The sequence below is a fragment of the Echeneis naucrates genome, chromosome 7 (genome assembly GCF_900963305.1).
Source record: "Echeneis naucrates chromosome 7, fEcheNa1.1, whole genome shotgun sequence".
In the NCBI taxonomy this organism is placed as follows: domain Eukaryota; kingdom Metazoa; phylum Chordata; class Actinopteri; order Carangiformes; family Echeneidae; genus Echeneis; species Echeneis naucrates.
In genome coordinates this window covers 5,811,018-5,826,407 of record NC_042517.1, presented here as the reverse complement: position 1 = coordinate 5,826,407, position 15,390 = coordinate 5,811,018, and the positions used below count along the sequence as shown (strand labels likewise).

The 15,390-nt window shown below is 42.0% G+C and overlaps 1 protein-coding gene across 1 annotated transcript; it reads right to left on the bottom strand.

Moving 5' to 3' along the window:
* Positions 1–2,908: 2,908 nt before the first annotated feature.
* On the bottom strand, positions 2,909–3,458 carry nppal (natriuretic peptide A-like). The gene is made up of 2 exons (XM_029507201.1): positions 3,375–3,458; positions 2,909–3,205 (listed from the first exon to the last, which is right to left on the bottom strand). The coding sequence occupies exons 1-2, from the start codon at positions 3,456–3,458 to the stop codon at positions 2,909–2,911; spliced, it is 381 nt and encodes a 126-aa protein (XP_029363061.1).
* Positions 3,459–15,390: the final 11,932 nt, after the last annotated feature.

Below are 15,390 nucleotides of genomic sequence, written 5' to 3'. Positions count from 1 at the left end.
GACTTGAACACCAAGATTCAGACATTAGTTCCTGAGAAACTGATGAAAAGTTGCTTCTCTCGAAAATGAAAAGAATCCTGGCTCTGCTCATTGGAGCAGAAAAAAACAAAAAACAAAAAACAAACAAAAAACAACAACTGAGAAACAGAGTAACGGCATCTCAACCCATTTGTGACAGGGGTCACTGATGGTCTGAGAATGATGAACATCATGCAATTTACACGCTTCAAAGTCTCCGGAGCTATTTGTGATCAACATCACCCGACTGAGAGTTTTTATGTTGGTCCCTTTCCAATTATTTGCATCTAGGTCTGTTTGCAGGTATTCGGCTGCCTGTTAAATATCTGACTCAACACCAGAGGACTGCTGTAATATTTGGCTGACATAGTTGCACAGAGACATACACTACTAGTCAAAGGTTTGGACACACTTTCTCATTCAAATGAATAGGAAAGTGTGTCCAAACTTTTGACTGGCAGTGTACATGGAGACATGTTTGTGACTTGTCCATTTAGATTTGGTAAAGAGATGATTGTTTGGTTGGACACAGAAGAAAGAGTCTTCTAAACCAAATAAACATCCTAACCTGTTGCCTTCCTGCCATGCCTCCAAAACGCTACATCTTCCTCTGTTGGGAAGTGATATGTGGGCATCATCTTTTTTTTTTGCGGGTATAGTTACAAAGGAATTTAGAGAAAACACAAGAAACTTGTGCGACAAAAAATGGACCAGACTCAGTGGCAACATATTATAACCACAAAATTAAAAGACAAAGTATGGCTGGGTAATATGGCCAAAATTTATATAACAAGTTTCATATTTGTTGATATTGATATAACAATTATAAAAGTCACAGAAGTACTGCCAAGGACACCCACAATGTATTTCTGCATCTACAAACATTTGTTTGCCTTCACCTCTAAAACTATGTATTGTTTTAGATATAAAAATGGTGCAAGCAAAACTTAGGATTTGTCAACATTAATATCTTTAAACAAAATTTAAACTGCAAAATAGGCTGGCTATGTTATTCTCCTGTAAATAAATTGTACCAAAAGTGCTCCAGTCACAAGAAAGACTGAAGAAAGTGTTAAGATTTCTACAGAAAACAGAAAAAAGAGTAGGCAACAATAAAAACACGTGGTGGTGATGGTGTTTTAGGGACAGGCTGGCTTGAACTTCTGTGGTGCTTCATCTTCATATCTTCATTTTAACAATTTAATGATAAGAATTGATCAAAAATGTACTACATAACAGAAATATTATATAATAATAAGTGACCATAAATGGTAAGGTGATATGTATTGTGTATTTGTGTAGTAGCAGAGGGGGAGAGGCCAAATCAGAGTACCAGAGGAGCAGCCAACAGCAGACCCAGTCCACATGCAGCAGACAGCTGGGGCGTCCCAGTGAGGGCTGTTCACTGCTGGCCACTGATCATTTCCCGTTATTTACAGCGACAGCAACTAAAGCTGCTAAATAAATGAAGCACACGCTGAACCAGTATTTCAATGCACACACGATGCAATGCGCGAGTCTACTTGAGCATCGAAATCAAAATTAAGTTTTTGTTGAAATTTGATTCTCTTTGTGCTTGAAAAGATTGACATTGTCTGCAGTGATGCTGAGACAGAGACTTCAAGCGGCCTGAAACACTCAGCAGCTCAAAACTCAACGACTCAAAAAGCAGATGAGGATAGAATAAGCCACATCCTATTGGTGCCGCTGGCAGCTGAAGGTCTGATTGGTCTGGCCAGGATGAGCCATTGATTGTGTTCTTTCCGCTTCACAGTGTTTCCTTCGAGCAAACAGACTCAGTCGAGACTCAAATATTATGCAAAATAAATATTTTACTAGAATACAATCTATTACAAGGAAGCACTACTATCTCCAAGGAGAACATAATAAATACATTTAGAATAATTTATTATTGAAAAGCTCACATTTTCAAATGAAATCAAAGATCTGAATAAGACAAAAGGAGACCAAGAGTTTCCCCTTTGAAGAGTCAGTCAAAGCCGGATGAGTGTGTGGTGACCTCCGGCGCTGGTTCTGGTCTCAGTGAAGCTCCTCGTCTGTCAAAACAGCAGAAACACATCACTAGGCTACACCAGATCCACTGTTACATTTTTATTTCTGTCTTGTTCACCACTGAAGATGCTGCACCATCAGCTGAAGCAGCAAGCCACCGACTCTCTAATGGCTCAGATGTGATTGGAACATCTGTAGCTCACAAAAAAACTAAACAAAGCAAAAGCAAACAAAAAAAAAAAAAAAACAACAACAAAAGAATCTTCATTTCTTTGTATTAATGTTACATTCTAACAGAATAGCGTTTTCTATTATTATGTGCCATCTGTGACTTTTTAACTGATTATTTACATGGTAAATATATCTCTTTTTTCCCTAGTTTGTATTATATTAATTACAATTAAATTCTTACAAAGCTTTGTGTGAATGCATACTGACTGATAAAGTGTATTCTTGGTATTCGTGCATGTATTTTCCCATTTTCCAACAGAAAATGTGTCTATGGCATTATAGATTAAATCTATTCCTAAACTATTAGAGATGACAACAATTCTAAATATTGACACCAAACAATATAAATGTACGTTTAAGTGTGCGTTAAAAAAAAAATAGGCTCACGTGTTAAACACGAATTAGACAACTTTTGAGTTTTTACATGCGTGTTGTCTTTCATACACATAATCATTGCACTGTTTATTTGTGTTTTGTTTTCCCGCACGGTAGGTCTGATTGATCGATTCTCGCTGTGCCATGTGCGCACCGCAGACTTGACGACAACTCTTAACAAATCTTTCCAACAACAACTGCACGTGCTGAATGTTGCGTGCCATCTTTCATTAAATCTTTCCCTGCTCTGCTCTGAAGCCTTCTCCTACCTTCAGCAGCCCAGCCCGCTGAAGGAGCCGATCCTCTCCAGCCGGACCCCGAAGCAGCTCCTCAGCCCGCCCTTCTTGTAGCGGCTCCACGAGCGCTTTGAAGTCCTCACGAGGTCTTTGAAGAGGCGCGCGAGGACGTCGTCGCCCGCTTTGACCGCCATCTCCGCCGCGTCGTTGGCTTCCGGCGAGTCCCACGAGTCGAGTCCCCAAACCGACTTGTCCCGGTGTCCGTCTCTGCCCTCCGGGGACGGGGGACGTGGCGCCGAGTTGACCTCCGCCTCCAGCAGCTGCCCCAAACTCTGCGGGAGAAACGAAGCTAAGTTGACCTCCGACCGTCACTGCTCCAACATGGAGGTGTGAACGACACAATATCTAATGACACAATGTGCACCACATGGCTTCCTCTCGTCCTCTGGAATCTGGAATAAAGCTAACAGTCGTCTTACACCTGGTTGGAGATGGACTTGCCTGGAGGTCAGAAACCCATTTGGCTCCAATGACGTTACACAGGAACAGCAGAGACAGGCAGGAAATGGAGGCATTCAGGTTCATTTTTCTTTTCAGATTTTTCTCCGTGCAGACTAAGTGGAGCGTTGTTGGTCCTCTGTGTTGCTCCTCTCTGTCTTTCTGGTGGGCAGGTGCTGCCTTTATACAGGAGCAGTATGTCATGAGGTCTGAGGAAATTAACTGAGCGTGACTAATGCTCCTCCACGTGGGAGTAGACTAACCTGGGTGTCAAAAACTGGGATGGAAGTGTCCACAGGTCGAACCCTCCTTTGAACGCATCAGATAGAAGACTTGGAAGGTGTCAAGGTGGACCACAGGAGAAGACAAGGCGAAGCACAACAGCTTTATTTATAGGGCACTTTCCGTAGCCAGGGGACAACTCATCGTGCTTTATGTAAAAACAAACATTTAACAGATTGAATTTGCAGAACAAAAAAGAGAGAGAATACAAAGAAAGACAAATAAGCTTGACTAAATAGAGGATAAAATATTAGAAGACTGTATTTCTCTCTCTCTCTCTCTCTCTCTGTCTTTCAGCTTGTCCTTATTTGTGGTCGCAACAGCACAGCTCTGTGGCTTGCATGATTGATTTGGCTGCAGTTGTTACGTTGAATGCCTTTATTCCCAAAAACAATTACCCGTTCTGATTTAACTGAAGAAAATTTGGGGTCAGTGAAACAATGACTCAATTTGACTTATCATCTTGGGACTGTGCTTGATAGAGCTACATGCCATCTGCATAACCGCAGCAGCCAACATTAGAGTCCTGCAGAATTTGACCTAAAAGCAGCTTATATAGGGGCTGAGCAGAAGGGGTCCAAGAACTGATCCCTGAGGAACTCCATGCCATAACCTCTCAAAGGGATTCATAACTTCTAATGGTCACAAAATAACTCTGCTCCTCTTAGTTGGACCTGGGAGGAAACCCACACAGGCACTGTGAGAACATGCAAACTCAAACTGGAAACCGAACCACCATGCCGCCGTGCTGCCCCTTTTGGTACTCAATATGATGAAAAGCAGAGTATTTGGACTTTTCAGATGCAGCTCTGATTGTTGGAAACACCTGGGCCCAGTGTTGATGGTACTATAAGAGGACAGTCAAGTTGCACCATACAGGAGGAAGACAGGAAACTTTGTTCAACCCTCCTTGTTTTTCTTTTACCACACAACATTGTGTCACTCATAAACAGTGGATTCAATGACTTCAACACCCCCAGAACACTGTAACACTTTCCCTTGCTAGGTCTACATAAATGGATGGGTTTTTTTTGTTTGTTTGTTTTCACCATCTGTTGTTTTTGAGCCGGTCATTCAGAATTGCTCATACATGTTTCTTTCCTCAGCAGAATAATCGCATAAAGTTTGTCTTTTGTGGGGTAAGTGATGAAGAATTATCCGTGGACCTGTGAGGCTGAGTGGAGCATGTGGAGGTGGACGACACCTAATTGACATTTCAGCAGCTTGCCAGCTAAGGGGCTATCACATGAAATTGACTGAGGCCTCAGGGCAGCGTGAATGTTTTTCACAGAAAGCAATCTGTGACGCTGTCAGGTGGTTGCAGATTAGAAGCCACGATCACCACGCTGTAAAAAGTGACGGTCTTGCCAACCTAAAATGAATTTTATTATTAAATTGATTAACGTTTTAAGTCATGATCAATACTCTGACAATGTATCAAAAACAAATACATGATTATAATTAGTTTTTATATATTCCTAATGGATACATCTTCTCTTGAATTATATTTTACGATATTATTACTTCAATGAGACACCTGCATAAACAGCAGGTCTATACCAAACACCTTATATCTCAAGCAGAGCTAAGATCTGGCTCAGTGGCCATCTGCTATAAGGGGTTGGATTGAGAATTGCAGTTTCCATGTCAGTTCATGCTCAGTCCCTAAGATGACAGGTAAGTGACAGCAGTTTATCAGCTGATCTTCCCTGCAGGTCTTTGCGGCCTCAGGTGGACAAAGCCATCGTCTATACTGACTTGCACAGTTGACATTTAAACCTCTGAGGCAGTTAGATAAAGAACAGCCCAACATCCCCTCCATTAAAGGCACTAATTGTTCCATTAAGCACCTTGGAAGACTGAAATGAGGCTGACATCTGTACAGTACCCCCCCCCCCCCCCCCTCCACCAGGCACCAGGGGGCGGAACAATTGAGCTTATTACAACAAAGTGACAGAACTGGATGAGATTCGAGAATTTTCTTTTTTTTCCACACAAATTGTTATATCTTCGGAGACAAAGATGTAACCTCTCCACAGGTCTTGGGTCTGACTTGCGGTTTCCTTCTAGGCATGCCCAGAACACCTAAACTGGGAAGCATCTAGGAAACATCCTGACCAGATGCCCAAACCACCTCAACTATGGAGAAGCAAAGGCTCTTCTTTAAGGTTTTATTAGCGATCTTGTTCTTTCTGTACCTACCCACAGCTCAGGAACATGGTTGAAGGTCAGAACATAAATGGACTGATAAATTGAGAGCTCTGCCTTGCAACTCCACTCCCTCTCCACCACAACAGACTCCACATTACTGAAGACCTTAATCTGTCTGTCTATCTCCATTTTTGCCCTCAGTTGTGTACAGAGCCTGAGATATTTGCCCAAGATAACCGCTTCACGCAACTGGAGTGAACACTCCATCCGTTTGACTGACTGACTGAAGACCATAGTCTGAGATTTAGAGGCACTGATGCTCATGCCAGCCACTTCACACTTGGCTGTGAACCTTCCTATGCAGTGCTGGAGGTCACTGACTGATGAAGCCTGATGTGGTCAAATGAACAGCAGCAGAGATGAATTCGTAAGGCCGCCAAACCTGACCTTATCTGCCACTTAGCTGCACTTTGAAACTCTGCCCTTCAAGGAAAACCTGACAGAGTCCAACCCTAACTGGGAATGGGAATGGTCCAAGTCAGACATCTCACTGGATTCTTTCACTGGTCTCCCATTGTCAGGAAGTTACACCACCATCCTGGGTGTTGTTGACAGACTGTTGAAAAAACCCTGGAAAAATTACCCTGCAGCTATTCTCCTCATCGCTGTCCTCAGAACTCACAGCACAGTCCAATTACTGACCAAGTACGTCTTGATGAGAGTGATGCTGTCTTCACTGACGTAAACACACAGTCCCTCTGGTCTTCGATGTCCCCACTCTACGAAAGAACATATATCAAATATTAAAGCAACAGATTTTTCAGAGTTAACTAATTTTTATGAGCTATAATCCTCCAGTTCCACATTCTCTGGAAGATATGAGAAGATTTGGAAGATACTAGCTCTCCGATGTTCATTACGCTGTTTGCCTCCTGTGTATGATGGTTTTGCCGTTTTTTGACTTTGCCTTTTGTGTGCCTGCGCTGTTTTGTATGACCGTTTACTCGACCCCAGATTAGTGAGCTTGTTTTGTGGATTTAGTCTTTTGACTTCTTGCACATGGATCCTCACACACCACCCCTGCACAGATATTGTGATATGTTATAGGTTTTAAAATTTTAATATTGTCTCATCCTGATATGGAATAATTAAAGGCTGAATTACAGTATTCGTGTAATTTTCTGAGGTGACAGACTGAAGGAGGGGAGGCAGAGAATGACAGCAGTTAGTGAAAAGGTTAGAGTGCGGTATATACGAGTATTAACTCAACAGACTGTTCCACAGTCCAAATTAAGAGTATGGGCCTGGAGCTATTTCCATGATGGCCGTGTTTTCAGGAACGTTTCATACCTACTTGATAGGGATTTTCCGCATACCTTATCTTCCCACACTCCTATTCACATTTGCCTACAAAGGAAAATCAGATGAAGAAATAACTTAAGATAACGTTTTTGCAGAGAATTTTAGTCAGTTCGGCTTTCAAAATGCCATCACATGTACTCACCTAATTTGAGAAGTTGCCCTTCCAAAAGATCAGTGTTTGCACGTTAATCGGCTCAGTGATGACGTGTCAAAATGAGGGGAAATATAACATTGTCAGTTTCCAATCTGGATGAGAAACAGACAGCAGAAAGATGCAGTGTGTGTGTGAGTGTGTATGTGAGTGTACACATGCAGTAATGGCATTAAACCCTGAGGACCTTTGTAATATCATACACACTGATGTTGCTCTGATCAAAAATTAAGCTGTAGAAAATCTTATTTTTTTTTATCCAACGTCATTCCTAATGAAAAATTTTGAATACCTAATTTTTCCTGAAATAACACCCTTTAAAAACCAGGTTTTTGTCATGATACCACAGCATTTTTATACTACACGCCTACACAGTTTTAAGTTTTAATCACAGTTTAGGATATGCCAACAATAACCAGCAGTATTGATTTTTTCGCGTTCCTTCCAGGGTACACGTATGTTAAAAGCAAGCTGCACAAAAAAGCCTCATGGACCAATAACTTAACTCCAACAGGAAGTCCATTAGTTTGTCAGAGGTGAAGCTTGTCCATACCAAAATTATTTACCAACTTCAGACACAGAGCTGAAAACGACCAACATGGAAAAATAATTACTCGAGACAAATCTTCCTGCAGACAAACACAACAGTTGCACATCAGCAGAGAATTTTCTGGAAAATGTATTTGTACTCCATATTTGTATTGTAATGTTTATGTTACATGCCCAGGGACTACTTTGCATTTATGCTAATGAATAAGCGATGACCTGAACAAACGAACAAAACTCTGTCCAGTCACTGAGTTTCTAAAGAATTATTTAAAAAATAAGATTGATCCCAAAACAGCATGACAAGCCAGTCATTATAGTTTACACAAAGTGGCAGCACGAAGGTCTGTTCTCATTTGCTTTCCTACAGAGCACGACAATAAGGCGCACAAAAAAGATCCATTGTGAGGGCTCCGTCAGTCGCACAGAACACCAGATCTAATTGCACTTGAACACTAATAAAACACATGCTTTTCATAGAGCCAGATAATTATTCACAGGTGCTTTGTGTGAGGTGTCATTCAGTTCATTGTCGGGAGAAATTGCTTCCCAGTAACTCCCTGGCTTCAGATTAGTGTGTCACCTTCATAAATGCAGAGTGTGTGCATGCCAACAGCAGGTTTCTTTTTTGCTTTTTGTGTAGTTGCCACTGCATTCGTGCATGTGGGGGGTCCTGACAGCCTGAGGTTATGCATTGATAACTGTCAGGGCACAGTAGGGGGGCGGCAGTGGGGGAATAGGGGCGCTAAAGAGGTTTTAATGACATTGTAAGCAGTTATTTGCATTTGTGTCTTAGAGGCATATGCAGCGCAGATGAGTGGAGTGTGTGCTGGTGTTGTTTTGTTGGTTTGGAGAAACACTTCTGAAGCTGGTTCCTGACTGGCAGTGTCTCCCTTTACACATTTTTACGATCATGTTATTTATCTCTTTAATATCTATATTTAGCTCTTTATTCCAGCGCTACTTAATTTGCACTGAGTGAAATGTTTCCTTCAAATCATCCAAAAGAAAATAGTGGATTGACTATCTGCCATCTCAGCATTGATAAAAAAAAGAGAAAATAAAGACACTGTGTTCAAAGTTGAACAGTAACAGAGTGCATTTACTGAGCACGGTGGCATAGTGGTTAATGATGTTGCCCCACAACAAGAAGGTCTCCGGTTTGGTTCCCGGCCTGGGGCCTTTCTGTGTGGAGTTTCCATGTTCTCCGTAGGTCTGAGTGTGAGTGGTTGTTGGCCTCTGTCTGTCTCTGTGTGTTGGCCCTGTGATTGACTGCTGACCCATCCAGCGTGTGTCCCACGCTTGCCCAGTGTGAGCTGGGATTGGCTCCAGCAACCCGCCACCCGGAAACAGAATTCACTGGAGGAGAGACGCTGTTTGTCCCTGTTTGGACCTGTCAGCCAACCTGTTGTGGACTAAATGAATTTCGTTAGCTCCCTCTTCCACTGGCCCAGCCTGTCTCCATCATACAAACAACTTGACAGACCGTACCACACCCAACAACATGCCTGACAATTGGGATAGAGTTACAGAGCAGGTAGGATGCAGCACTCACTCCCCCTCAGTACCATCTTCTACGCTAAAGGATTTAGAGACCATTTGTCCTGTCACTCCGCTGATTGGTGGAGGAAATGAGGTGTTGATTCTGAGAGCCCACAGAATCATTCCTCTGCATCCTTCTACAATGTAGGAGACAGTGTTGATTTAAAGACGTGATGATTTAGCCATTTAATAGACTGATTGATCAGAATCAGAGTCGCCAGATTTTGCCACATGTACAAAGTTTAAAGGGATTTGGCTCTGTGTGAAAAGTCAGACAATTAAGGGACAACAAACATATCTTCAATAAAAGGGCAGCAATAAATAAGAGCATAATCAATAGTCAGTCATCGATAATAAAGTGGAGCAAACAGTATGTTTCCATTACGGTGTTCATGATGGATTGTTAAGGAGAGTTATGGCCCCGGGAACGAAACTCTGCAGGTATCTGGGGAGAGGATCCTGCACCTTGAAGGGAGCCCACTAAAGAGGAAGTGGGTCGGGTAGGTTGTGTCAGCCACAATCCTGCTGGCTATCTTCTCGGCTCTTATATCATGCAGGACCTAGCTGAACGCACAACGTGTCCTAGACTCCGTTTTGTTGCCACCGTGGATGCTGGATACCAGACAGTGATAAATGAGGTGAGGATGCTCTCAGTTGTGGCTCTGTAAAGCTGAGTATAGTTTGGGGGAGGTGTTGAGTTTCCACAGCAGCCTGAGGATTCTCTGGTGAGCTCGTTTTATGAAGAATGTTATGAGAGTCTCCTGTGTCAGGTCACTGCCAGTTGTCGTCCCCAGCAACTTAACAAATTCTGTCACTTGCGTTGTTGAGGAAGAGAGGAGGGAGTGAGAGGTGGATTTTGCTGAAGCCCAAGGAGTCTCGGAGGGGTTCCGTGATAGATTCGAGAATAGGACAAGCCTGTCGATGCACTTCATAACTACAGATGTCAAAGTCACAGGTCTGTCATCATTCAGGTGTGTGAAGCTGCCCCTCTTTGGGCCCAAGAAAACAGGGTGGCACCCGGCACCCTTAGCTTTCTGTGTGTTCAGCTTGCAGACGTCCTCCTCTGTGGGACCTAAAATGGGAGGGGGAGCTTCTTAAATCGGGTGTAGAAGACCTTAAGTTAGTTAGCCGGGCTGAAGGAGGAGGACATTTTGGGGCTTCTTTGTTGTAGTTTAAGACTGCTTGGAAGATGTTTCAGGCAGCAGCCTGATCATTGGAGGCAAAATCATCCTGCAGCCTGGTTTATAATCCATTTTGACAGTCTGGAGGATGAGGACAGGGAGAGAGAGGACAGAAAGGAGCCATCTAGGGCCTATAGCAGCTTAGCTAAAAGTTAATTATGTTTTCACTTTCAAATATAGGGTTTGCTAGAGGCAGGTTTTGAGGTTTTGCTTTCAAGTCTTGAAAGCAGAGAGAGTCTGGATGGATAGAGCCTCTGTTTTCTGAGGAGGTTTTCTTTAAATTGTCTCAATGAATCTGTATTAGCCTTAAATTCACTATTGAACATCCAGTGCAGCCCATAGAGCAAAATCATAACAAGCAGCAGTAAAATCATTGAATGGGAGCAGGAACGGCTCATCAGTATCTACAACAGAGGGACTAAACTAAAATGTAGACAATCTTTAGTGCTGCAGAGCCATTACAGTCTTTTGCCCTCAGGCCAGAAATCCAGATCACATTCAGAACCAACAGATCCGTGACCAGTTTCATGCCCTCGTCTATTAGACTAATGGATGATGATGGTGATTTACTTGTGTGTGTGTGGATGTACATATGTATATATGCACGTATGCATATACATATGTATGTGCGCATGTGTGAGTTTATGAATGTGTACACATGGTGTACATTTGCATACACACACGCAAACTTTTCTTTTTACTTATGTTATTTATCTATTTTTCAACTGCCTGGGGATGCAGCTCAGCGGTGCATGCTTTGCACGAAGAGGCCCCCCGGGTTCAAACCCCAGCCACAATGCAAAGCAGCGGTAGGCTCGGGGCGGTTTCAAACCAGATGAATGGGGATGGTTGTGACAGGAAGGATGTGGAAGGAAGGAAGTGGCACAGGTAATAAGCTGCAGGGCAGGGGTGCTACCCGTGTTTCTGTAAAAGGATGCTGGGGCAAAGCCATCTGTTTCATGCACATTAAGATGGAATGGCTTAGAGTCGAGCAGTCCAAGTGCCTCTAGTTGTAGTTGTAAGAGCCTGTTTCAGGTTTTTAAAGGCCTTCGTAATTTCAACAGGGGGCGCTGATTGTTAACGTAGCGGGTCTGAAGACGGAGTCCATATTATCTCAAAACTCACCGACTGGCCCGTGAGTTTTCAGATGATAATCAGAAGAATAACAAAAACAACAACTATATAATAGCTATATAGCTATTATAATTGTGGTCAGTCCATACAGCAATGCTCAGAGTCTATATTCAGAGGAAATCTGATGTCACAACAACACAAGTCACCAAACCTCAGCCATATCCCAGAGCTTCCTTTCCTTGAATGTAAAATATGAACAGTTGCGAGTAACTTGCGAAACTGCGAAGTTGGATGTTCAGGAACAATATCATCTAAATCTGGTGAGGACGATGCAAAGATTCAACATAATGTTCAGCAGCCAGTGAGCAACACGTAGCAGTTCTGTTCCTCTCTTTTTTCTGAAGCCCGGTTAGAAGCCAGAGCCTCTAATTTGGCTTCTCCTACAAGACAAGCCTGATTAAAAAATTTATATAAGCAAAGAGAAACAAACACAGCTAGACATCCACTCAGCCGGTCCTCGCTAATCACACTGTCCTCCCTTGTGACAGTTTTATTATCAGAGCTGGTATGCAGCACAAGAGTCATTTCCAATAATGATCTCAGCCACCTTCCACACCTCAGGACAAGTGAGTGTGGCTGACATAAGTGGTGGTGGTGATGGTGGGGGATATGACATACAGCAAAGAAAGAACAAGGAAGGAACTGAAGGAACTGATATGAAACATGAAGTAAACATACAGCGGCAGAAGAGAGTCAGTAAACCGTCTAAATGAGTTGGTTTTTGTTTTAACTGACTGACTAATCTCAGTCTAACCTAGTACCTCCCTGGCATGCTGGCTTTGCTTCTCTCTCAAATTCACTATGACAAAATTTAACAAAACAACTTAAAAGGCAGCACAGCACCATAAAATGCAAGGGGGAGAAAAGCTGATGTGGAAAGCAATACCGCTAGTTTCACCACAGCTAGTTTATTTATTTATTTAGTATTATGCATTAAAGGAGAACAACAAAAAAGATTGAATAGTTTGCGTGAAAAAGTCAGTTGAGATTGGCTTTGTTTTATTGGTTATGTGATGCACTGTGGTTCAAATATATGAATGTCACAGAATCAAAAAGCGAGAATGAATCTTTTGTATTTGTATGATGAAGTAAATGACAGGTTTAAAAAGGGAGGGAGGATTGGCATTCTTCAATTTTTTTTTGTATACATTTTGTCTTTACATTGAGAAAAAATAAGGAAAAGGTCATAAAGTTTGTGTTAAAAAGGTAGTAGGGCTTTATTTTGTTATCCGATGACTATGTAATTCCCAATAAAGTGTCTTTAGCAGCCAGCTGAACAGATCCTTTTTTGGTGGCAGTGGGCAGGTGCTGTAAAGAAAATTAACGCACTATTTATGTATTTTTGTTATTAAGTAATGATTACTTTTTTTTAAGTAATCAGTAAGTTGACTACATTTCTACAGAAACTTGCACAACACTGATAATGACAGATCTGTTTTCTCCTCTTCACACATCCACTCAGTCGCCGTGCACTGTGTTCAACAACATGGTTCAATTACCCCACAGGTCACAGGTGAAGTGTTTCCTCCATCAGGATTCTGCAGAGGTGAATGACAGTGTGACATCCAATCAGGAAAGAGCCTCTTGTAAATATCATCATCCCTTATCATGATGTTTGAGTGTTGAGGGTAAGCTGTAAACACACTTCTGACAGGCTGCTGCTGAACAGATGAACACTTTAGGTCAAAATAAGTTAATAGTTAGGAGACGCAGCAGTGAACCCAAAGTGATGACCAGTAACACCGCCATCCATCAAAATAGGTGTATGCTGATCTTATACCCATTCTGCTCTGCATTCATCATTTGGACATGAGCATAAAATACATTCAGATCTCGTGCCAAAACTTCACCTCATGTATTCAAGTTTTTAATCAGTGGACTCAGTGCCGCATAGTAAAATGTGGATATTAGATAAATAAACAATAAGAGATAGTTCAGATTGACAGATTCGTAGACAGTATGGCCAGGGGCCAGTAGGGCCAGAACGCTTAACAGTGCATCTGAATGCATTGTTATTTTTCTTAAACCATTTTGACAGGTTTTTGGAGACCTTGGGGATTTAAACCCACCCCAAAGCTCATGAAAACGGGGCATCAGGAAAATTCTATATTTTATGGGTTATTTAAATATGTCACAAATCGGCTCAACGATGCCAGCCTTAAAATCAAACATAAAACAGATAGAACCTTACTAAGATTTTCAACAAACACTGCGTAAAGCCGAAGGAAAGTCGTGGATTCGTATGACATTATGGGGAACTGAAGTGTGTGAGGGCATCGTTCTGCTGGACACACATTACGGTTCTGCATTAAGTGTCCAGTCAGTCACTTCAGAAAAAGTGTGGCACAACAGACTTTCCGACAGTCCATGTCTAAAATTTTAATCGACAAAATTATGATGGTTTTACAAAGACATCCAATCGTACAAGAGGACCAACCTGCCAACTTTGGGTGCTGGCTGGAATGTCACTTTGATGCCATGAACTTAATCACACGTATTCACACAAATCACGGGCACAAATTTGGACTCAAAAAAAAAAAAAAGAAAAAACAGAAAAAGGCTGGAGCTGCTAACACACGTAAAGGTTTAGAGATGCGGCCTGACTACGACTGAATGCTCAACACAGTGTATTCAAATGAACCACAACACCAGCCAATCAGGCTGCTTCCTCACCTCCCAGTGTGCGAGTGGTTGGCATTGTGGTTCATTTACACACACTGTGCCAACTCAAAGAAGTGTGCAGTCATGAAGCGGTGAGCGAATAGAGATGCTGCGAGGGAGAGGCCAAGTCTCACTGTGCACTCACTAATGGTGGCACAAATTTAACGCCATATTTGGCGTGAGAAGTGTTTAGGCAGCGAGTGAGCTTGAGGTTGAGTGTAAAAGCGTGTCACACATCTGAAGCATGAGAGTTGGCAACGCTGTCAGTGAGAACATAACGTTGAAATTCTTTTAATACTTTTGTGTAGAACTCTACTTTAATAGTATTTAACAATGCTTTGCTGTAAACTTGATTTTTTACAGGAGTTGCAACTGCAATTTGCACTCCTAAACCTGTTTATATGCAAAGCCTACTGCAGTAACAAGAAATAGCTTTGGAATATCAGCAACGGCAACAATAACAGTGGTGACAATAAAACTGGAGCAATAAATGCTCTGGCATTGGAATGGGTATTGGCAGACATCCAAATTCAGGTATCGGAATCAGATCAGAACTGATAAAAATGGGAGCAGCGCATCTCTAGACACAAGTGCTTTCATAGGATATAATAGACCAAGGAATATATAATTTCTTTTCTATATTTTTATAGATATATTAATTTAACTTTGACAGGAATTTCATTTGTTGGATTTTGATGGGAATACCTGCTTTGTGGAGACTCATCAAATAACAGGACTACTTGCAGATATAAATAGGACACTAAATAATTGAGATTATGCTTAAAAGCAAAATAGTGAATCATAATGCTCATCCTCATCATGTGAGGATGATGAAGGCATGTTGTCTCCTGCCAGAGTCCTCCAGAGGCGACATTTTAGTATTATGTTACTGATGTTATGTCCCCATATGTCTTTCCATTCTTGTCTGAAATATAGAGTGTAACATGAATATATATGCGTGTGTGTGTGTGTGTTTTTTTGACCTGGACTACTTCCACTGGCTGCTGCT

Excerpts from the sequence above, each read along its gene's own strand:
- nppal (XM_029507201.1), bottom strand. The coding sequence starts at position 3,458 with ATGAACCTGAATGCCTCCATTTCCTGCCTGTCTCTGCTGTTCCTGTGT. Across the intron at positions 3,206-3,374 it reads AATGGGTTTCTGACCTCCAG|AGTTTGGGGCAGCTGCTGGA; the intron begins GCAAGTCCATCT and ends TTTCTCCCGCAG.